At 44.8% G+C, this 23,028-nt stretch overlaps 1 protein-coding gene across 5 annotated transcripts in view; it reads right to left on the reverse strand.

Moving 5' to 3' along the window:
• NHEJ1 (non-homologous end joining factor 1) overlaps window positions 1-23,028 on the reverse strand; it is an 81,399-nt gene that overhangs the window by 49,228 nt on the left and 9,143 nt on the right. For all 5 annotated transcript variants that reach the window (XR_008295577.1, XM_015066657.3, XM_053215816.1 and 2 more), the window contains exons 4-5: window positions 21,521-21,659; window positions 20,887-20,945 (exon numbers count right to left, since the gene is read on the reverse strand). Coding sequence is in view for 4 of the 5 variants with exons in the window: in XM_015066657.3 (XP_014922143.2) it covers window positions 20,887-20,945; window positions 21,521-21,659 (198 nt within the window). In the remaining variant the exon portion in view is untranslated. The remainder of the gene's footprint in view (window positions 1-20,886; window positions 20,946-21,520; window positions 21,660-23,028) is intronic.

The raw sequence follows: 23,028 nt of genomic DNA on the forward strand, positions 1-23,028 counted from the left end.
TCACCCCACTTCCAACCATGCTCTCCACTTGCCACCACCACGAGAGAAGTTCACGCCACACCTAACGTGACCACACAGCGCGTACCCGCAGCTTCCCACACCTCCCCTCTGCACGCATGGGCCCTGCAGCCACAGTGTCACACACACACACACAACACGCTCACCACAACACGCTCTTCCCCGAGGGCGCTCACTGGCTGCCTGGATTTCCTGGGTATCTTCCCAACCTCAGACACATCCTAGATAAAAACATTTTCTGAGTCTACAACCCTCTTTAACATTTCAAAATTTTCTATTACCCAGAAAATTCTCCCCAAAGAGAGAGAGCAATGAGGGCTGTGGCATTATTACAGAGGAGACTATAAACAGAACAAATATAGAGCTGCTTTATTACAAGGCAGTGTGGGGCTGGTGGCTGGCTGATTACAGGGACACTCCCCAGAGCTCTCTGCAGTCCCAGACCTCAATAAAGGGCAGACTAGAGCTGCGTTCAAACTGAGGGGGCAACTGGATCCAGGGGCCCCCTAGAATCTCTTCAGATTCCAGTCCAGGATATGATACCTGCCTTGAAGATAAGAAGAAAGCAGACACAATCTAAGAACAACCATGCTTGGCAAAGAGCCACCAGGCCATCTTCTCAAAGGCAAATACAATTAGAAGTACGGTTAGAGTTTCTTGAACTCAAAAGATTTCAAGCTTCAGATTAAAAAAAAAAACCAACTACAGAAATCTAGAACAAATTGATAGATTAAAATCCATGCACGTCAGGGATAGTGAAGATCGAGGAGAAAAAATGGGTTAGAAGACAGAAGGAGAAGCAGCGCGGCAGTCTGAGTGACTAAAGCAACTCGTATTACGCCTAAAATCATAGAAGAAAAGAGTGGGAAATCCACAAGTCCTCTCTTTTGGGCTCTGGGCACACGGCGTCCCTTCCTGGGTGACTCACTGCGGGATCACCTTCACCCCCTGCTTCATGTGGTAAGGGCCTCTTTATAAGGAGACACACGGCGAGCCTTCTCCTCCTCCATCCCTGCAAGCCAGGGGAGTTGCGTCACTGACCTCCACACACACTCACTCCCTCCTCTTTCCAGCCGGCCACCACACAAGGGATCTTGTCTTGTGGTCCCTGCGATCCTTTCATCTGGGCTCCAAACCCACTGTCACCTTGGCCCTGAATCACTCCCCAGGAGACACTGGGAAAACACTGACGGACAAAGAACGTCTGGGTCCCGCGTGGCTCGATTTTACTGATCCCTGCTGGTGAGAGAAGCCAGGCCACGCTCTTCCCTGCCCGAAGGCCAGGACTCAGGAGTAACTTTGAATCTGGCCTTGTGGCCAGCTCTGCCTACAGACTAGGTTTCCATTGATCTGGGTGATACCAATTCCTTCCAGCTCCCAAGAGCTGAAGAATAAAAAGGGCTGAGAGGCAGCCTTAAACGTTCTAGCTCATCTACTTTACTTGTTCAGTGGCTGAGAAACTGGTGGAGATGGAAGAGGGCCAGCAAGTGTCCCCCCGAGCCCCTCAGTTCTGTCCTCATCCCACTTGGCTGTCCTGTTCTCAGGGCAGCCCCAAAGAAAACACGCTGGCAGCCGAAAATGTCAGTGTTTCTCAGATCCTTCTCCAAGATTGAGGATTCCCCTCCAACTGTGTGTGTCTCAGCTCATTTTCATGTCTCATGGTGTTGACATTTTTCCTCGACCTCCTATGTGATGATAATCTAATTTGGTGCTCAGCCATTTTTCTAGAATTTCAGACCTACGTTTCAATGGGAAGATTTAAGAAGAGTTACAGGAATGCTTTTTTTATTCTCTGGGTATCCTCCCTTCTCAAATATATTTCCTTAGAACAGAGCCTCTGAGACAGGGTGAGAAACCAGGGGAGAAGGGGACAGGGGGTGGGAAGCTCTGTGCTAGAAAGTTGCAGGACGAGGTTCTGGTTTCAACTGCAATTACCTGTGGGACTCAGGGCCACATAATTTCTCCAAATGAAGCCATCGTATCTCCTCATCCTGAAGTGGCCCTTGTGGGGTTAAAAAAATGTATGTGCATTTGTTTCTTCTTTTTATGTGAGTAGGTAATCAATAGATTTGTGTTGAATTTTATTCAGCAAAGCCTGCTCATTTCACCTGCTAGTTACAAGTGAATCAAATTAGGGGCACCTGGGTGGCTCAGTCAGTTGAGCCTCCAACTTTGGCTCAGGTCATGATCTCACGGTCTGTGAGTCCAGGCCTCGCATTGGGCTCTCTGCTGTCAGTGCAGAGCCTGCTTCAGATCCTCTATCCCTTGCTCTCTCTGCCCCTCCCACACTCACACTTTCTCTCTCAAAGATAAATAAAAACATGACTTAAAAAGAAAAATAAGTGAATCAAATTAAATAATAAAGGCAAAATTTCTCTGAGTACCTACAATGGATCAGACAAGTTAAATAAGGCAGATCATACCCCTGCCCTTGGGGAACTTACCATCGGGGGCAGGGAGCCAGAAAAAAATAGCAATTACAATGCAGTGTGATAGGGCCTATGACACAGGCTTTCTAAAGAAAGGCAACTAAACTGAACTCAGAGGGCCAAGGAAAATTCCCTCAAGGAAGTGACATCTTCACTGAAATCCAAACAATGAACAGGAGTTATCCAGGTGAAAAGGTCTGTGGTGGCAGGGGTTTTCCAGGGAGAACAACGCGTGCCAAAGTCTAAGAGATAAGAGAGAAAATAATGGGCTCTGGGAGCTGACAGCAGGTCACTGTGCCTGAAGTGTAGATTTGGGATGGAAGGTAGAAGTGTGGGTGGGGAGTGTAAGTGTGGCCTAGCAGGAGAGTGGGAGAAGAAGCTGGGGAGGTAAACAGAGGCCAGATCATAAAGGGCCTTAATGGTTTTATTAAGGAGTTTGGACTTTATCCTAAGGTCAATAGGGAGCCACTGAGGAGTTTTAAGCAGGGACATGTGACCAGATTTAATCAGGAGCTTCCATCTGGTTTCTCTTCCTGATTGCAGATCCCTAGGGTTAGTGGGGTGTTAAAAAGAGAAAAGACACAGAAGTGAGTCTGGGCCGACTTCTCTCTTCCTTCTTCCCTTAACAAGGGTGGAACCCAGCAGGTTCCCACTCCCTCCCTCATGGAACTCTCCAGTCCTTTAAATTCCTGGCTTACTTTCCAGTCTTCTCTCTCAGTGCCCTATTCCTCTTTCTCTGGCAAAGACAAACCTTTCACTGTGTGGCCAGTCCCCTCTACCCAGCCGTCCTGCAGACCTGGGCTGTGAACCCCCACCCTCCAACTAGGGATGTTAAGTAACCCTGCCAGTAAGCCACAGTTCTAATCCAAGGCCCAGTTCTTATCTCTTACTTGAATTCCACCAACTCTGCCAATATTTACTTTTCTCCTCAATCCTAGATCTCTCAACCTCTGGAAACAATTTGGTGGCCTCCTAACAGAAGACAAAGATAATGCTGACCAAACACATGATCGATCTGTATAAGAAAGACCTCATATCTAGATGAAAATGACAGACTAGTAAATGAACCCTATGAAAAACATCCCCCTCCTTTTCTTTCTTTACCTTGGTAAGTCATCGAAAGCTACTCTTTTAAGATTCATCAAGACCATTAACTTTACCTCTTGGCCTTATCATTTAGCATTAGAATCACAGAACCTTGGCACCGGGAAAAGAAACCTTTAATCAGCTAAGTTCAAGCTTCCAGCTCAGTACCAGAACTCTTTGGCATGACCCAGCAACTGAGATCAGATTGCTTCTTACTGCCTGAAATTTCCTTAAGAATGTCTTTTTCTATCCATCCCCTACTGAACCCCTACTGAACATAAGGGTAGGACCTCTATGACCAATAGGAAATAGCTCAAACTCACTAGGTCTTACAGTTTTAGGACAATGCTATTCAAAGTGTGATCAGCAAACTGGTGCTGGCCCATGAACTCCTTGTAACTAGCCCATGATGGGGTAAGTATAGAAATCAAGTATAAGCATTTAAAAATTTTCATAGCCATCTGACATTGCCATGATATCCACACACTAGTTCAGAGGACTCATCTCAATGAACAGGGTATAAAATGGTTTGAGTACTGTTGAACTTATCACATGGGACACATGCTATGCAGCAGTAGCTACGCACAGTAAGACCATGGGTCAGATCACTTTGAAAAGCACTGTTCTAGAAGGTTCCATGGGAAGAGAAGAGGATAGGTCTGGGGACAGGAGGGCTAACTCTTCCTTTTCTCAAACCCTTTCTGGGTACAATAGGGAGTGAATCTGCTGCCTGGGATGAGGAACAGGAAGCTGCTCCCACTAAGCCACTGGCTGCATGGGGTGAAGAGGAGGGCAGGAGTTGGTGGCCAGGTTATCAGGCAATAACAAACTCAGCATCCAAGCACGCGACTTCCAGCAATGCAAGGAGTTTCCTTTGTTTGGGGAAAACAAGAGCCGCAAGAAGCCTCTCCTTGACACGTTCTTGCCTGGCTTCGGGAGGAGCCCAACCACCCCTCACACACAAACAGGACAGTCCTGGCCAATGACAGACAAGCCAGTACCCTGACCACAACCCCTGTTTGCTTTTCCTTTTCCACCACTTCCTCAGTTGGAGGGCCACTGTGGGGCCATAGGTAGCTGCCAGCCTAGGTCACCATTCAAGAACTTCACCCCCAATGACCCAGTATCTACGCCATGCAAGTCTTCCGATGCTCTTTCCACAGCTTACTTTCTCTCCCCAGTATGGTGCTTTTGGTCTGAGACCACAGGCTCCTGGCCCCTTCCCTAGAGTTAACAGATAAAGCTAGGAAGGGCACTGTTCTCACACAGACCAGGGTGTGCTCTAACGAACTGTGCTGTCTTAACTCCAAAACTGAGAAGATCAGCATCAACTCAAGTGCCCCAAAAGAACAATATTTGAGGTTTGAACAGAATATTCTAAACACATTCTAAACAGAATATGTTACCTGAACAGAGTTGAGTTATGTTAGATCCTCGGCTTCAAGAACCCAGTTATCACCAAGACTAAGATATATATAAAACAATGTACCTCTTTGTGAGGCAGAATGTTGTCAAAAGTAAATGTCTAAGTAGCTAGCTAGGGAGCTTAGGACCAAAGACCAAAAAATCCAACAACACTTGGGAGCCAGCTCTTGGGGTTTTATAAACAGAGTAAGAGTGTCAACCTCTCAGATTCACACGAAAGTGCCTTCTAAGACTAAAGACTTCAGGGTATTTTCTCTGAGAGCTCTGAGAAGCAGGGCTAGTGAGTTCCACTTCTGACTTTACTATGTTAAATCAAGAGCCTTCGTGACCAGAAACCTTCCTCCCTTTCCGATTAATCAAGAGAGCTTAGTCTTTACCCTAATGGCCCAAGAGCCCAGGTTTCTATGAAGACTCATTTGTCCAGAAAGGGGAGGGGTGTGGGGGCGGGACTCCCCCCACTCCAGGCCCCCTTCATGCCAGAGAAGGAGGAAACAGAATAAGCAAAATAAAATTCATAAAGCGAAGCAGTAATTATGGTGTGGTCAACAAGAGGCTGTCCTCAGGCCCATCATTATGTGGCTAAATTTAACGCCCTGCGCGGCCAGGGGAGCCGTGCGCCCCGGGCACCGTGTGTCCACACAGACGCCAGCTCTGCCACCTTCACCCGCTCGACAGCCGCCAGGGCTGCCAGAAAGCAGGTCACAATTTTTTTTTTATAGTCTGTTTACCAAGATGCTGTTTTTACTGCCGAGGTTTCTCTCATTTTATCTCTTTTTCCCTTTTCCCCAAACAGACTGGCCTGTATTTTCTGTCCTGGTTTTTTTTTTTTTTCTTTCTCCCTCTCTGAGTACTATTTTCAGAACTCTAATTTTATATGGTATGTCCCTTTTTTTTCTTTTCTTTTTTTTTTTTTTTTTTTTTTTTTTTGGTAAATATTTGCCATGACTAAGCCAGGCACATCCAGTTTAAAAGACTCCATCCCACAAAACATCGGGTCTTTAATGATATGCATCTCATTAGCTTGCCCCATGAAAGGGGGTATAGAAAAAAAAAAAAGCAACTTACAGACTCTCTCACTTTTTATATCTAGAGAGACCTATATTTATATACGAGGACAAGCGGCAAACTGACATTCTGAGCCCCGATACAAGATTGGTACAATGGTCACTTGATTCAGGCTTTGGAGGCCTGAGAAGCAGTTTCAGGTGAGACAGGTTACTGGTCTGAATATCACTGCTGGTTGATCCAAGAGGGTCTGACCAGTTCAGGGCCACTAGAACCAACCCTTGGACTGCGAAGAATTAGGGCTCTCTAGACCCGGGGAACAAAACTCTGGGAAGTCCTCTGACACTAAATTTCCTCAAAACGGCTGTGAGAAAACAAAGAGAGCAAAAGGGCCAATCTTCCTCTGCACCACGGGCAGATGAAGTCAGAGAAAGTTTAAATTAGAGAGCTCTGAGAGAGTCCCCCTCCAAGGCAGAACTTCCACACTTTCACTCACCACCCAAAGGGCTTCTCTAGCTGGGCAAAGCCCCAAAATGGATGGCACGTTTTCTGGAAGTACACGCTGGGTTTGATGAAAGGGGCGGCATGGCCGGGCCCACCTACTGCAATGACCAAGAGGGTCAGCGTCCAATAAGCACTACCTGAGGACTTAGCTGGGTGCTTTTAAACCCAGCGCGATCCTCTAAGATGGTTAGAGGAGCCCCAGGATTCAGCGTTTGCAGTAAGAAATGTTAGGGGAGGTATACAGATGGAGAGACCCTGAGAAGCTGTTGAAGCAGCATCTCATGGGAAGTCTATACTTTGTAGGGGTCACCAAAAGTCCAGAGTCCCCAGCTTGGTTTTCATTAGTTCATTTAGGGATAATCAGATTCCAGAGGACTGACAAGTGCTAACTAAAATCACAGAACACTACTTTAGAAATTAAAATGCCAGTGTATTAGTTTATAAGGTGGGGGCTATACCATTCCAGTGACTGAACTATCTTCAGCTGATTTTTCCTGGGAAGCCAAATAAACACTGAGTGCTATTTGTCAAACACAGAAAAAAAGGCAGAAGACAGCAAATGACTTTATGGGAGACTTCATATACACTGTGGAAAAAAACTAGACATTTGTCCCCATTCTATTTCACTGCTTTGGCACTGTGGTAGATAAATTAATAAATTGTTACTCCTTAGTTTCTCTTTTTTCAAATTCTATACAACTCTGCTCCTCTGCTAGAACATCTTCTCGGACCTCATGAATAAATTATATAAGTTTTTCTCTAATTGCTTATGAGAGCCCAGAGGTGTGCAAGACCAAGGGTTACAAGAAAGATGTGGAGGAAGAGAGGAGTACTCAGGCAGAGCACTCCAGCCACGGACCACTTTCCCATCTCTTACGTAGGCTAGGTCTCCATAATGCTCACAAATGGGTCTCAGTCCTGCCTACTGCCCACATAAAGTTCCAAGTGTCGCTGTGTAACACGTGGCAAGGCAACAGAATATGATGGAATAATACCGGACCTGAAGTTCAGAGCCATGGATCCTGGTGCCAAAACCTACCCCTGTTGGTCTACAGGGGTAAAGTTGGTCTACAGGGGTAAAGATAAAGTACTTTTATCTTTGCAGGCCCTAATTTCCCCAAAAGTAAAACAAAGAGATTTGATATATTCTTAAATCGATAAAGACCCTTCCAGCCCCTCAAATTCTATGGCTCTAATCTTCTCTGCACATACTAGAAACGCCATGATTTCCTTTGTTAAGTTACTAGCCTGCGCCCTTGCTGAGACTTGTAACCTAGTCTCATAGGCAATATATTTACAAACAGTAGGGTAAATCATTTCTGTAGATAGCTAATCTCACCCATTTCATATCTCAAAGATCCTCCCCATTCCTAGCTTCACTCACACCAAATTGGAAGGGGTTCTGTGGAGTAAAAGATCCTAAGAGGACAGTGTACAGTTTCAGAGGTGCTCAAGCTTCAAGGATAAGAGTAACAGAAGCCAAAGTGTTTTTGAAGGATTCCCTCAAACCACCACACCTAGGGAGAGCCTCTCAGATTGTGTAACTGAATAAAATACCTAGTTGTGTCTTTCCTTCAGTAGACATTCACCGCACGAAATCCCTACATTCTCTTAGCTCAAGATTTACCTCTCCGAAAGAGGTTAGAGTGGGAGAGAGCCAAAGCATAAGAGACTTAAAAAATGAGAACAAACTGAGGGTTGATGGGGGGTGGGAGGGAAGGGAGGGTGGGTGAGGGGTATTGAGGAGGGCACCTTTTGGGATGAGCACTGGGTGTTGTATGCAAACCAATTTGACAATAAATTTCTTTTTTTTTTTTTAAGAGGTTTTCTCTTTAAATTTTTTTTTAATGTTTTTTATTTATTTTTGAGACAGAGAGAGACACAGCATGAACGGGGGAGGGGCAGAGAGAGAGGGAGACACAGAATTGGAAGCAGGCTCCAGGCTCTGAGCCATCAGCCCAGAGCCCGACGCGGGGCTCAAACTCATGGACCGCGAGATCGTGACCTGAGCTGAAGTCGGACGCTTAACCGACTGAGCCACCCAGGCGCCCCACAATAAATTTCATATATTGAAAAATAAATAAATAAATAAATAAATAAATAAATAAATAAATAAATAAATAAATAAATAAAAGATTTACCTCTCCGGAAATACCTCTTCCAAACTAGTTTGCTATGCAAATGAATCTGTTTCTTCTCTCTCTGAGGTGACATATATTTTAAGTATTTAGAATATCCTTTGTATATATGCAAATTCCAGTGGTCTGATCTCCCTCAAAAGTCCACCTTTCAAGGGCAGAAACCACGTTTTCACTTTTCTGCATGATTCCACAATGTTTCATATTTCCAATGGTGCTTAAAATGTACCATCTACATAGAGTTTAAACCTCTAAATATAAAAACAAATAGACTAGGGGCACCTGAGTCGCTCAGCTGGTTGAGTGTCTGACTCTTGATTTCAGCTCAGGTCATGATCCCGGGGTCATGGGATCGAACCCCTCACTGGGCTCTGCACTGAGTGTGGAGCCTACTTGAGGTTCTCTCTCTTTCCCTCTGCCCCACTCACACACACACTCTCTCAAATAAAATTTTAAAAAATAGACTAAAGATTTCCCATACAAAATGAAAAAACTGTTTCTTGAGATTTTTAATGGCAATCTCTCCCTTGACAATTCCTTTACGGGAGAAAGCAAGGATACCCATGAATCCTAACATCTTGCTCCCTACACACTGGACTGCTCAACTGCTAACCTACAGGACTCAGTCTCTCACTTTTCAATGTGGCTCACTATCCAAAAGAAATATCACCTATGAGTAAGGCTATAATAAGAGAACACTTTAGCATAAGGCTAAAGGTAGGAAGCCGGGGTGCCTGGGTGGCTCAATCGGTTAAGCATCCGACTTCGGCTCAGGTCACGATCTTATGGTTCATGGGTCCAAGCAGCGTGTAGTGACAGCTCAGAGCCTGGAGCCTTCTGTGTCTCCCTCTCTCTCTGCCCCTCCCCTGCTCGTGTGCTATCTCTCTCTCTCTCTCTCTCTCTCAGAAACAAAAAAAAACATTAAAAAAAAATTAAACTTAGGAAGCCAACACATCAGGAAAGCTTAAAGGTAAGTCATTTGATTCTTTTGTTTTTCCTCCACATTTCTATAACCGGAGACAACATTTACCCACGTGAGAGGATCTTCCAATGCCACGGCCTTTAAGCTATAACCACTCATCACTGTGTGCCTCCTATATACAAGGCACTACGGTGATAAGTGACACAGAAAAGACACAAAGTGACACAGGAGTTCAGAAGAGGGAAAGAATACAGCTGATACTTTCACTGCTGTCTGTTTCACTATTTTGGTCATTAACAGAAAAGTCATGGAACCATCTGATGCTAAAAGTCCTTGGGAAGGAATTTAAAATTCCTGAATGAACAGGCAACATCTCCTGGGGAAAGAGGATGGAAATAGGCCGAGATCAAGTCATCTGCTCAAAACATCACCTGCGCCTTCAGGCCATCCGCAAATCTCAGAGGAAGGACTAATTCTCCCACTCTGCTCAACTCCACAGGTCCTTGCTTCCCTCTATCATTTTCCTTTTATCAGCTTACGTTGCTGCTGTTCCAGTGGCTCCTCCTTTGCTTTCAAACACACGTGCATCTTCTCACCTTCAGAAGGGGTTCTGCTAAGCCACAGCTAACTCAGCAGCCAGCTCTCAATTCCTTTTCATTGTGAAATGAAATAATGAGAGTTCTATACCCATTGTGTCCATTGTCTTATCAACTGATCCTTCTTTAGCTGCCTGCAATCTGCTGATATTGCCCAAGATCACAAATTGCCTAATGGACTTTCCTCTGGCGGGCAGGCAGGCAGGCAGGCAGGCACTCATTCACTTTGGTCTCTCTCCCGCAGACGGCGCTCTGGATCACCCTCTGGGGTGACGAGAAGAGCACGGGATTTGAGTAAAGACAAATATGAGAAAATCAGGTGAGTTGACTTGAAACAAATTCCTTAGCCCTTGAGCCTCTGCTTCTTTATCTTTCAAATGAAAATAATATCACCAACCTCATAGGTTTGTTTAAGGATTGTAAGTTAGATAAACCACCTGGCACTGTGTTTGGCACATGTACGTATGTACTTGATAACTGTCTGTTCCCCTTTCTGGGTTAATTAACTACTGTGTTCAGATTCTCCTCCTATCTGCTCACACTTCCTTCACTGGCTCCTACTACTCCTTCCAACTATGACTCTTCTCCAAATCTCAATCATTGGACTTTTGTTCTTTTCTTCATGCTCTTCCCAGCAAAACAGGCATCCACTCTCATGACTTCAGGTATCTCTCCTCTGCAGCAGACTCCCAGATCTATTTCTATAGGTCTTTTCAACCTAAGCTTCAAACCCACTTTGTCAGTGCTTTCCTGAGCATTACCACTTACAGGTCCTACAATCAATTTAAATCCAACACGTATGTGAAAAAGACTTTCATTTTATATTTTTTCATTAACTCTGATCATATATAAGTCATCATTTTTTATACACTAAAGCACTGTTTAATGGCCATAATGTAATGAATGGACTTTGATGAAACCTTTCCTCTACTGGGGAAAGAGGAGAGAGACTCAACTGTGTGAATCATTGCCAAATGTCCCAGAGGTATGAGAAGCTTAGAGTTTAGGCCTAAGAAGGCTAGATGTTTGCCAGAAATAAGATATCCATCATCACTGCCTCACAACTCAATTCTCAACTAAGTGGATTTCTCAGACTGGAAATAAGAATGAAACCAAGTAAGAGACTAATGGTGGATTCAGTGGAGCTAAACAAACAAACAAACAAAAACAGTTTTCATTTTAGAAGAGTTGGTAACTTCCTCTGAATGAAGTACGATACACAATCCCCCAGAGCAGTGTCTGTTCAACTGTGCTAGCCTATCTGGGTCTAGACACAGGAGGCATGCGCAATTCAGTTTTCCACAGACCCCTACAAATCTCTGTTGTCTTCTATCCAGCCTGATACGCATATTTATGTTGCACGCCGGTCCCCTGTAGTCATCTGAGTTAGTAACACTTGATTTCAAGGCTTTTGGATATGAGAATTTAGAGGCTGATGAAGTCCTTCACTATTAGGATTGCCACAATCAGAAATCTTCTCTTGGAAATGAGTGATTTTATTCCACTTGTATTTGTTATGTTGATTTCCTTTTTGCTTTCCCTCAGGTTTTTGATAAATTTTCTTTGGAAAGTATCAACCCCTGTAATGCTTTGTAAAAGGAAAATAAAGAAACAGGCCTTTTAATACATCCTTGGGCCCAAAAGAAAAGAGGGGGTGGCCGGTGGCAGCAGGGCTCAAGAGTGACTACAGGAACCACATTGGGAAAACCCCAGAGGAGGCAAAATTCCGAAGAAATGTAGCTGAGAAACATATGCAGCCATTCCTTCCTCTCTGGAGATTTTCATTCCAGAGCTCAAATACTGGTGGATTTGTGTTTTAAATAAGGAAAACCATTCCTTTGTATGCCCAAGATTAGATTTAATTGAGCCCCACCCATGATTTTCCTAGTCTGTCAACAGTACCACTATTCTTGAGCTCACATAGGCATACCACGGACAGACTAATCTTCCCAAAGATCACTTTCCTATGTCAATTCTCCAGCCAAAACTTTCCACAGCTTCCCACTATCTACGACAGAAGTGAGTAACTACAAGAAGGAAGTGCTCATCTCCTTCCTAGGAGATGTGCCGGTTTGAGAATCACTGCCTGTAATGATAGATGTTAATAACTGAACACAAACCGGCAAATAAATGGAATGCCGGCAGAAAAAAAAAAAAAAAAAAAAAGCTGAAACACATTTACCTTCAGAATGAAGTACCAATCTTCCAGAGCAGCATTTAAGGCCCCCCAACAACCTAGCCTGAGGTTATTATCTTGTTAACCTTTTTTTCTACTAATCCTCTCCCACTCATTATTTTACAGCCTTCACCCATGTGCTTCCCAGCTAAAATGTCTTCCACTGAGTTCCCTAGCAAAACCGAAACCGAAAACAAACATGGAAGTCCAGATCAAGTCCTGCCTTTTGCAGGAAGCTTCTTCGATCACTCCACTACCGTGGCCCCTATCACCATTCATTAAGCACAGCAAAAGCTCTTTGACGATAATATTCTCATACCCTGTCTGCTCACAGTACCTGGCACGGTGCATATACATCACGGAGAATACTGGGAGAATGAATTAACCACAGGGTTCTCTCAATCAGAGAACTGACATGCATGCTGGTAGGGAGGACAGTCGCCTGCATCTAGACTTATCCTTCTTTACGATGCCCATGAAGGCATACTGGGTCCTCTGCCTTCCTCTACATACTGAATACCAGGCATATGGTAGCAGGGCAGCCCTTCTAACTGCGGAGGGAGAGCCCAGAGAGAGGAAAATTTGAGGAAAGAGGAAACTTAAGAACTTACTTTTGGCTGTATGACTAATGTTCTTTCCAGGATTTTGGTAGGTTCTTATTCTTTTGGGTTTTGTGATATTTAATTTCTTAACTGGTCTAAAAAAGAGGTTCTGGGGTCACTCAGTAAGAAAAGATTCAAGGTTGATAGTTCATCCCAAAGTTGGGACTATCTCCCAATAAACAGGCAGGTGAGAGAATGGCAATCAGACAGCAATTCCTTCCTTAGGCTCCTCATCTATTTATAGTAGGGCTATCTAGATCTCGGGCTACCAACAGGTGATCATTTCACGGCCTATTCATAAGGTAGGGAAAATAAAGAGGAGTGGGAAGATAAGATTCATTCAACCATTCAACAAATATTTATTTCATGCCTACTGTGTGTAGAGGCACTGTTCTATGCACTTTGGATAAACCAGTGCACAAAACATATATACTTGTCTTTGCTGAGCTTACACATTCTAACAGGGGGAAGACACCATAAATGATGAATATAATGAAATAAGGAAATTTTATAATATGTTGAAAGTGAGTGCTATGGAAAAAATTAAAAGTAGAGCTTGGTAAAAATGAAATGGGAGTGCCATGTACAGAGGGGCAAGGATGTGGCTTGCAATTTTAAATAGGATACTCAGGGTAAACTCCATCGTGAAGGTGACATTTGAACAAAACCATGTATTATATTTTTGAGACACCTCCCCTTAAGAGGTGTAACTTAATTACCCTCCCATTGAGTGTGGCCTGAACTTAGTGACTCACTTCTAATGAAGGGATTACAGTAAGATAGTGATGGGCTGTCACTTCTGAGATTAGGTTGTAAAAAGACTGCAGCTTCCATTTTGGTCTTAGTCTGTCTCTTGGATCACTTGCTCTGGAGGAAGCCAGGACCATGTAATGTGAGCAGCCCTATGGAGAGGCCATATGACAAGGCAATGGCACCTCCTGCCAACAGCCACATGAGAGAGCTTGGAAGTGAAATCTCCAGCCCCTTATGATAATGGCATTCCCAGCCAACACCTTGACTGCCACTTCATGGGAGACCCTGAGCCAGAAATCACTCAGCTTAAGCTGCTTCCAAATCCCTGACCCTCAACACTGTTTGTTGTTTTAAACTATGACATTTTGGAGTAATGTGTTATAAAGAAGTAGATAACTGAATTTTTTTTTTACATTTATTTATTTTTGAGAGACAGAGAGAGACAGAGTACAAGCGGAGGAGGGGCAGCGAGAAAGGGAGACACAGAATCTGAAGCAGGCTCCAGGCTCTGAGCCGTCAACACAGAGCCCAACGCAGGGCTCGAACCCATGAACCGTGAGATCATGACCTGAGCCGAAGTCGGTCGCCTAACCAACTGGGCCACCCAGGTGCCCCAGTAGATAATTAATATAGACAAAAAGGAAGTGAGGGAGTTGGCCACACAAATATCTGAAGAAAGAGCATTCCAGGCAGAGGAAACAGGCTGCAAAGAGGACTAAAAGCAGGTGGTAGTCAGAGAGAGTTAGAAAAACAGCACAAGGCCAGTGTGGATGCAGTGGAGTAAAAGAAGGAGAAAGTGGTAGGAGATGAGGTCAGAAAGGTAACAAGCAAAGTCCATGGGGCACCTGGGTGGCTCAGTCGGTTAAGCATCCAACTTTGGCTCAGGTCATGATCTTGTGGTTCGTGAGTTCGAGCCCTACGTCGGGCTCTGTGCTGACAGCTCAGAGCCTGGAGCCTGCTTCCAATTCTGTGTCTCCTCTCTCTGCCCCTCCCTTGCTTATGCTCTGTCTCTCTCTCTCTCAAAAATAAATAAACATTAAAAAAAAAAAGAAAGGTAACAAGGTCCAGATCATGTAGGATTTTGCTCTATAAGTGTAATGTGAAACCAATATGAAGGACTTTGAGCAGGGGAGTATCATGATGTGATCTGTGTTTTAATAAGATCGCTTTGTTGGTAATGGGCCAGAAGGAGGCATAGGTAGAAGCAGGGATACCAGTAAGGAGGTTACTGCAATAATGCAAGAAAGAGACAAACATGGCTCAGACCAGAAGGGTAGCAGCAGAGGTGAAAGTACGCATGTGTTTTGAAGGAAGAGCCAACAGGAGATCCTGATGGACTAGAGGCAGGATGTGAGAGAAAGAAGTCAAGGATGACTCCAAAGTTTATGGCCCTAGCAAGTGAAAGAATGATGTTTCCATCAACTAAGATGTGAGGAGGCTGTTGGAAAAGCAAATTTGGGGGTAAGATTAGGAGTTCAGTTTTGGACACATTGAGTTTGACACTCTGGCGGACTTCCACGCGGATATGTTGAGCAGGCAGCCCAGAGTCTGGGGGGAAAGTCTAAGAATAAAAATTAAATTCGGGATTCATCAACAAGGTGGTCAAAGCCACAGACTACATGAGATCACTAAAGGAGTGAGTGAAAAAATATAAGAGCACCAAGGACTGAATGCTGGGCACTCCAACATGAAGAGGTAATAAGGGAGAAGAACCAGCAAGCGGTTTGGAGATGGAGCAACCAATGAAGTAGGATGAAAGACAGGATAGTATCATACTACGGAAGCCATGTGAAGAAAATCTTGAGAAGGAATTAACCAGCATTATATTTAAATTTTTTAATGTCTATTTAGTTTTGAGAAAGAGAGAGAGAGAGAGAGAGAATGCGTAATTGGGGGAGGGGCAGAGAGAGAGGGAGACACAGAATGCGAAGGCTCCAGGCTCTGAGCTGTCAGCACAGAGCCTGACGTGGGGCTCATCCCCATGAACCACGAGATTATGACCTGAGCCAAAGTTGGACACGCAACCAACTGAGCCACCCAGGTGCTGCAGGATTAACAAGCATTGTAAAGGAAAAGCCTAAATGAGAAAAGATCAGCGAACTCAATTTTCCCTGCCCCCCCATCCTTCTTTTTCATTTCCATATCCTCCCTTATGCCAAATGCCATGGCAGAGATATGTACAAGAGGCTGTGGGAATAGCAGGATAGTGTCCCTGTGCCTGAAAGGAGAGCAGACTGCGGAAAGGAAAAACTGTCATGGAAAACACAAAAGAGATGATGTCTGTGCAGAGTCAGGAAAGCTAAATAGGAATCTGCCACGAGGACGAGACAGAAAAGAATACCAGGCAAGTTGGTCAAGAGATGTATGGGCATTAAGACTTCAGTGTGGTAGGGGCCCCTGAGTGGCTTCGTCCATTGAGTGTCTGACTTCGGCTTCGGCTCAGGTCATGATCTCACTGTTCGTAAGTTCAAGCCCCACATTGGGCTGGCTGCTGTCAGCTTGTCAGTGCAGAGCCCGCTTTGGATCCTGTCCCCCTTTCTCTGCCCCTCCCCTGCTTGCACTCTTCCAAAACTAAATAAATATTTCTAAAATTTTCTAAATAAAAAAAATAAAATAAAGACTTCAGTGTGGGAGAGTGACAGAGGATCAGACTGCAGAGGTCAAGAGGACCAAATCATATGCCATGACCTTGTGTGAATGACCTTGTGTGCCATGCAAGGAGTTTGAACTTTATCCTGTAGGCAACTGGGAACCCCTAAATGACTCTAAGCAATCTGGTTTTCTGTTTCTGTTTCAAAGAGACCACTCTGACAGAACGCAAATTCAACTGGAGGGGAATAAGGACTGACTGAGTGACAAGCTAGGACGCTACTGGAAGGTCAAACCAATAAAAGGGGGACGGGGGTGGGGGTGCTAATCTAAGGCAATGAACGCCGGAATAGAGAAGAGCAGATTCAAAAGAGAGTTGACAAGTTAGGCTTTGAAAGTAAGGACAAAGAGAAAAATGGGTAACTGTCAAGTTTCTAGCTTAGAAAGCTGAACGGATACTGGTACGATTCCCCAAGATAAGGAATATAGGAAGAGAAATGGATTTAGGGGAGTAGATGGTTTCTTTTGGACAAGTTTAGGGCATTGCATTTGGGGCATCCAGGTGGACATGTCAAATGTGCAGAAAAAAATATGGGCTGCAGCATAGTAGAGACATAAGATTGGCACTCACTGGTGTACTTGCGACAGTTGAAACTGGGGTCTGGATGAGATGCCCCAGAGAGGGAAGGGTGAGTGGATAAGGACAGGATCTTGAGTAACACTAACATTTAAGGGGCAGGTAAAGAATGGAACACTGGCCAAGGAAACCAAGCAGAGGCTATCTGTGAATGAACTCAACAGGACAGCAGATTCCAGGTTAAAAGATCATCTTCCCCAGGGATCACTGATATAACCTCTAGCTTTCTAAGAGCAGCAGTGAGTATCTTCACAACTTGACGCATCTGCTCTAGCATCGGGCTTCAACCAGACAGAGAATGAACACAGTAACTTAAAACTAGACAGGACACAAGGCTACATTTAGGACGCTGAGTCAAATCAATGCTACCTATAGGTACATAACTATAACCACATAATAGACATTGGTGAAGGCACTATACCGAACAGATTAATTTAAATCTTACAAGGCATGCAGCCTGCAGCAACGGGAATGACTGGCTATGCTGAATACTCTCCTCTGAAGATAGGGAAGGAGAGAATCCGTTAAGGCCCCCTCCCTAAGGAAGCCAACTTCACGCAACCGCTCAGGTTTTGGTGTTAAGGGCTGATTCCCCGCCAGGGGTTGCCAGCTGCAGAGGGCGGGGCTCTATTTTGGGCTGCCTGCTGTCCCTGAGCCTGGCCGCGTCTGGTTTGAGCAGCATGCAGCCCCAGTGACTCACACACCCATGCAAACCGCCTGTGGCTCAGTGGCACGGCCTCGGAATGCCAGCCTCAGGCCAGCTCCCTCCTCACCCCATTACACTGGGATAAATAAATAAAGAGCCCGCCAGCAGCCGCACAGCCTGATGGCAACCAGATGGAGAGAGGGAGGCATGGACAGGGCCAGGGGAAGGAACTCCCTCCAGTGGACTAGAGTGAGAGAGGGCCATGCCAGCCCCATCCTCCTAAACTTCTTTAACACAGTTCCTACTGCCATGTGGTAATAGTCCCCCATTCCTGGACTCATCTTCCATTCCTGATGGTGCCTCCCAGCACCATCTCCCAGTCCTAGGAAATGCTCTTTATGGGGATCTTCCCTCTATGAAGATCATACCAGCAGCCACTCCATCCAGCCAACTTGAGGAACACTGCCAGTACTCCCCCTAGATCAGGCCACCATCAGTTGGCCCCCTGGGGCTCCCTGGAAATGCGAAATCGAAGGCTCTTGGCAGGAGAGGAAAAACAAAAGAACTAAATATGAAGATGTAACCCCTGTTCAACCCTTAAATATTTTTCCTGGCCTTAGTCTCCTAGAAACTTCCCTGCCCTACTGCCCTCTGTGCTCTATCTCTACGGCCTCTAGCCTAGAACTAGGAAAAACAGACCCTAGGCACTGACCGCATGGCCCTCTGACATCAGCCGTGGCCCCCCTCTACCTTCATCCCGAGCTCTCTGTCCCCGGTTTGTTTATCTTCCTATGTTGCTTATTTTGATGGCACATCCTTTCAGCTGTCTTGGGTGACCCCATGACCCTTCTGTGTCCTGTTTGTAGGACCCCAGGCAAGAAGAGTAACTGAAAAGGTACAGTGGCCCTAAGAAATTCTGCAGTCCCGTTAGGAAACGGGTTCTAGCGGCTATGCAGGACATTCAGTGATCCCAGAGGACACTGCAGTGATCCCAGAGGTCACAAGAATTCCACATTGTCCTAGCCCTTAACTCTCCTCTAATTGGTGTATACAGCCAGTTAGCGTGGCAAAACAAAATACGGATGATCCCAGATAAGAAATATAGGCAGTCCTAAACATACAGCTACAGCTACATGACCTTAGGCAAGTCATTTAACCTCTCTGGGGCCCAATTTCTTAATATATGAAATGGAAAGCTACAGCCACTTGTCTCTCAGCTCCTTTGCAGATATATAAAATTCCGTAAGTCTATGTGGTTTGGGTGTGATCCACCCAGTACTTAGAAGACCAGTATTCCTGAAGTAATTGGTTCCAAAACACCAATATTCTTCCTGGGTTGGCACCAGGACTCTCCATGCTTTCTCATTCGATTCTGCAGGATTGCCCCCACACCAAAGCATGGAAGAGAGGAGCTTCCAATTTTACAAATGAGTAAATGGAGGCTCTGAGTACTGATTTATCCGAAGCTGCAAAATAAACCAAGAGAATAACTGAATACCCCAAATATAGGTCTCACAAGCAGCACTGTATGCACAGGCCACACCGCCACACTTTTCATGAAATTCCCCTAGCACGGATTTACCAACATCTTCATCCACAAACTTAGTGAGAACCTACGACTCCTAGGCACTCTGTTCAGTGCTGGGGATACAGAAAAGCATTCAACACAGTCCTTGTCCTCAAACTGTCCACAGATCAATGGAGGAGAAAGGCATAGTCTTGCAGACATATAAACGGTAATATCACAAAGCTGTAAGTGGTAAAACAGAGGTAGGAACCAAGGTACTATGGTGGCGGGAAGAAGGACTATCTTTACAAGGAGAGTCTGGAAAGGTCTCCCAAAGAAGCCAAAGCTGACACTTCAAAGATTAATAGAAGTTTACAAGGTAGATAAGGCCAGGGCGTTGGGCATTATAGATTAAGGGAACAATGTATGCCAAGACATAAAGGCTGAAGAAAGGCACTTTGGCAATTCAAAGTCATTGTCTGTCACTGAAGTATAAAGTTCATAAAGAAAAATGTTAAGAAATCAAGTTGGTAAGTATGTGGGCACTAGATCAGGAAGGGACCTCTCTGCTGGGCTAAGACGAAGCTTTGTATTGTTTAACTAAGGGGCTGAAGCAGGGAATTAGCATGTCACCCCTGGCCTGTGTTAACCTCCTTAATACCTACACTTATGGACAGAGGAAGCTATCTGGCAGAAAAATGGCCTAGGAAATCTCTCTGTGGCAAGTGTAATGGTCTCTCTTTCCCCATAAAGACTTGAAATCTCCTCTGCTTCAGGACTCAACAGTACATGCTTTCCTTCTTCTCCAGAGTTAAATTGCTTCAGTAGGTGGACTGAGCACTCAACTCGCATTTTTTGCTGTTAGTGTTAAGACCCCAAGCATCATGGCGTCTTGGCTTGGCCAATGCACAGAGGCAGAACAGAAGGTTCCAAGTCAAGAACACCTGCTTTAGGCCTAGCCCTGTGAAAAACATTAATTTCATGTTCAAAAGAAATATGAGTCACCGCCCCTGTCCACAAAGAGTTTACAAATTAGCCTAGATGACAAGACAAAAATATGAATAATCTATACAGAACGCAATATTATAATAGCATTATTTGCTTACATAGTAAAGTACCAACTTAGGTAACACATATAATTAGAAAACAGGGCAATAATACTAAGGTACTCACTGTACAACTAACCAGTCCCAAAAGAGTTAGAGAAGGAGAAGATCAATATTGACTGTTATTATCAAAGGTCACTATTATTAATACTCCCCCTATTTGGCATTTAATAGATGTTTCTTTTGGCCAAGCTCAATCCTTAGAAGGGAAACCTAGGCAGGAGCTTCTGACAGGCCACAATTATCTACTCCCCATTCATTCCTTTGCCAGTCCCCTTGTATAAACACTGTGATTTTCCACAGCCTACTGTGCCCACAAGACAGTTCCCAAATGGTAGCCCTGTGCTTTTCACCTTCCTCTGCTGCGGGATGTTGAAGGGGCCTGGACAAGTAATAATAACTAGCCCCCCACCCTATAATCCAGACCTGCGATCTGATCTCAACAAGCAAAAATTTATCAACTGGTCAACCAAACTTTCCAAGGTTAGAGAATTCCAAATGAAATCCCTACGTTAACAGAGATGTTTTACAAATGTTAACCAGCCCACTTTCGCCTTTTATATTCTTGCCCCCTATTTCACCCTATCTTCCCCAATATGCGTCTCAAGTTTTATCAGATTTTCTCTAGGCACCTTTTTCAGAGAAAGGACTTCCCAACCATGCAAGTGAGCTAACACCCAAAACGCATGAGAAAATAAAGCAAAGTTGCGCAAGGAAAAAGAAAGTTCTTATTGTTGCATACACTACCTCTACCATAAATTGTTCCAAGAAGGAATTTTCTTCAAATGGCTCTGTCTTCAGCCGATCTGTAATAAGAAGGGATACAGAAAAGAAATATTAGTCTTAGGATGAGCTTCTTGACTGTGAGAAGGAAAAGAAACAGAGCCCAAGATTTCTTGGGAACGAGCATAAACATGCAACACCCAGAGTCCAGCAGGAGAAGGGATGAGAGTGTGTGAGCAAACAGCAGGAGGAAAGGGTGATTAGCCACACAGGACATGTTCGGTGGCAGCATGTGCTCTTAGGAGTTTTTCCTGCCACGAAGACAAAGGTCAAACTGAGTTTTTATTCTGAAGCTGAAACTCTAGCACTTCCTAAGGTCCCAAGTCTGTGTCGCCCTCGTACAATTTTGTATAGAGCTGTTGGCCCTTTTCCAAAGTCCCCCCTTGCCATAACCTAGGCCATGGCTGGACTCAGTTACAGCTTCTATGGCTACTGGACACCAGGCAAGTCCTCAAGGCAGAGAGAAGTGTCACCCAGCATCTGGTCAGCATCTCCCCAGGGAAACCCATCTCTAATGCAAACGACTCTCCCCTTTTCTGAGGCCCTTTGACCATCTAAACCATTCCCCTCGCAACACCCCCAAAGAATACCCTCTCACCTCGGCTCAGCACAGCCCCACTCTCCTGGTAGTCCTGGATCTCTAGATCTTTCATTTGAAGCAAGGTTGCTAGCTCCCTCCCTTGGCACTGCAAGGCCAGGCTCATGCCCATGAGAGGACGAATCAAATGCTGGGAGACCTTTCATAAAAGAGACGTCCATCAGCCAACAGACACTTACAGAGTACTCCCTAACACTATATTAGGAACTAGAAAAAATATTGAAAAATAAATGTTTTCACAGGGACTTACAGTTTCATAGGCAAGCAATCCATCTACACAAATACAGTAATAAAATAATTAAATAGGTATGTGAAAGAAGTTCAAGGGTTTTCTTCGCAGCACGGATAAAAGGATGGGAAGAATAGAGGAGAACACAGGGACAGATAACCTGGAGTGGCAATTTAAAGAGAAGGACGTGGGGTGCCTGGGTGGCTCAGTCAGTTAAGCATCATCTCTTGATTTCAGCTTAGTTCATGACCTCATGGTTTGTGAGTTCAAGCCCCACATTGGGCTCCATGCTTACAGCACTGAGCCTGCTTAGGATTCTCTTTCTCTCCCTATCTGTCCCTCCCCCACTCATGCTCTCTCTCTTTTTGTCTCTCTCTCTTTCTCTCTCTCAAAATAAAGAAATAAACTTAAAATTTGTTTAAAAAAGAAGAAAATAAAGAGAAGGATGTGACAGAGTTGGTAAGAGGAAGGTGTTGCCTCAATTGTCCTCAGAGACTGAGGGACAAAAGCGGAAACCCAAGTAACCTTCAGGAAAGTAGGTGTGGCTTAAACAGAGTGAGCTAGCTGGCGTATAACAGAAGACAAAAACCAACAGAGAGTAGAGAGCCTTGGGTCAGTCTCAAATTAAACCCAGACACTGATTACAAGCCATTTCAGGGCTGCCAATAGCCCAGAATGAGCCCAGAGTTTCAATTTGCTCCCACAAATGCACCAAAGTCTCAGGTCATAGTAACAGAAGCCAGCCAGTCACCAAGATGCCAGCCTGGGAAGGAATAAACCGACTAGCACACCTTGCTCTTAACAAGAGATAAGAAGGACGTGAGCATAGCCACGCCACCGAGCAGCTAAGATGGTATTCTCACATGATAATACACAGCTATATAGGAAAATCATTTAATTCACCTACGCAAGGTATTCAGTAGCTTTAGAAAGGAGAAAGCCATAGCCAAAGAAAAAAGCTAAAATCAATCATCTCTCTGTGGCTAGTGCATGCTATCAGAGTTCCTCTCCCTACCCCCAAGCAGATGAGCTAAAGGAGGCACTAAGAAGAAATGCCCTAGATCAGAGGTCAGCAACATTTTCTGTATGAGCCAGGTAGTCAGTATTTTCAGCTCTGTGGCTCCTACAGTCCCTGTCACAATAGTCAATTCTGCTATTGTAGCAGGAATGCACCCACAGACAACATGTACTACATCAGGGTGCTGGGGTTCCAATGTAACTTCTGAAAAATAGGCAGCAAGCCAGAGGTGGCTCACTGGCCATAGTACACCAACCCCCA

The sequence above is a fragment of the Acinonyx jubatus genome, chromosome C1, assembly GCF_027475565.1.
Source record: "Acinonyx jubatus isolate Ajub_Pintada_27869175 chromosome C1, VMU_Ajub_asm_v1.0, whole genome shotgun sequence".
Taxonomy (NCBI): domain Eukaryota; kingdom Metazoa; phylum Chordata; class Mammalia; order Carnivora; family Felidae; genus Acinonyx; species Acinonyx jubatus.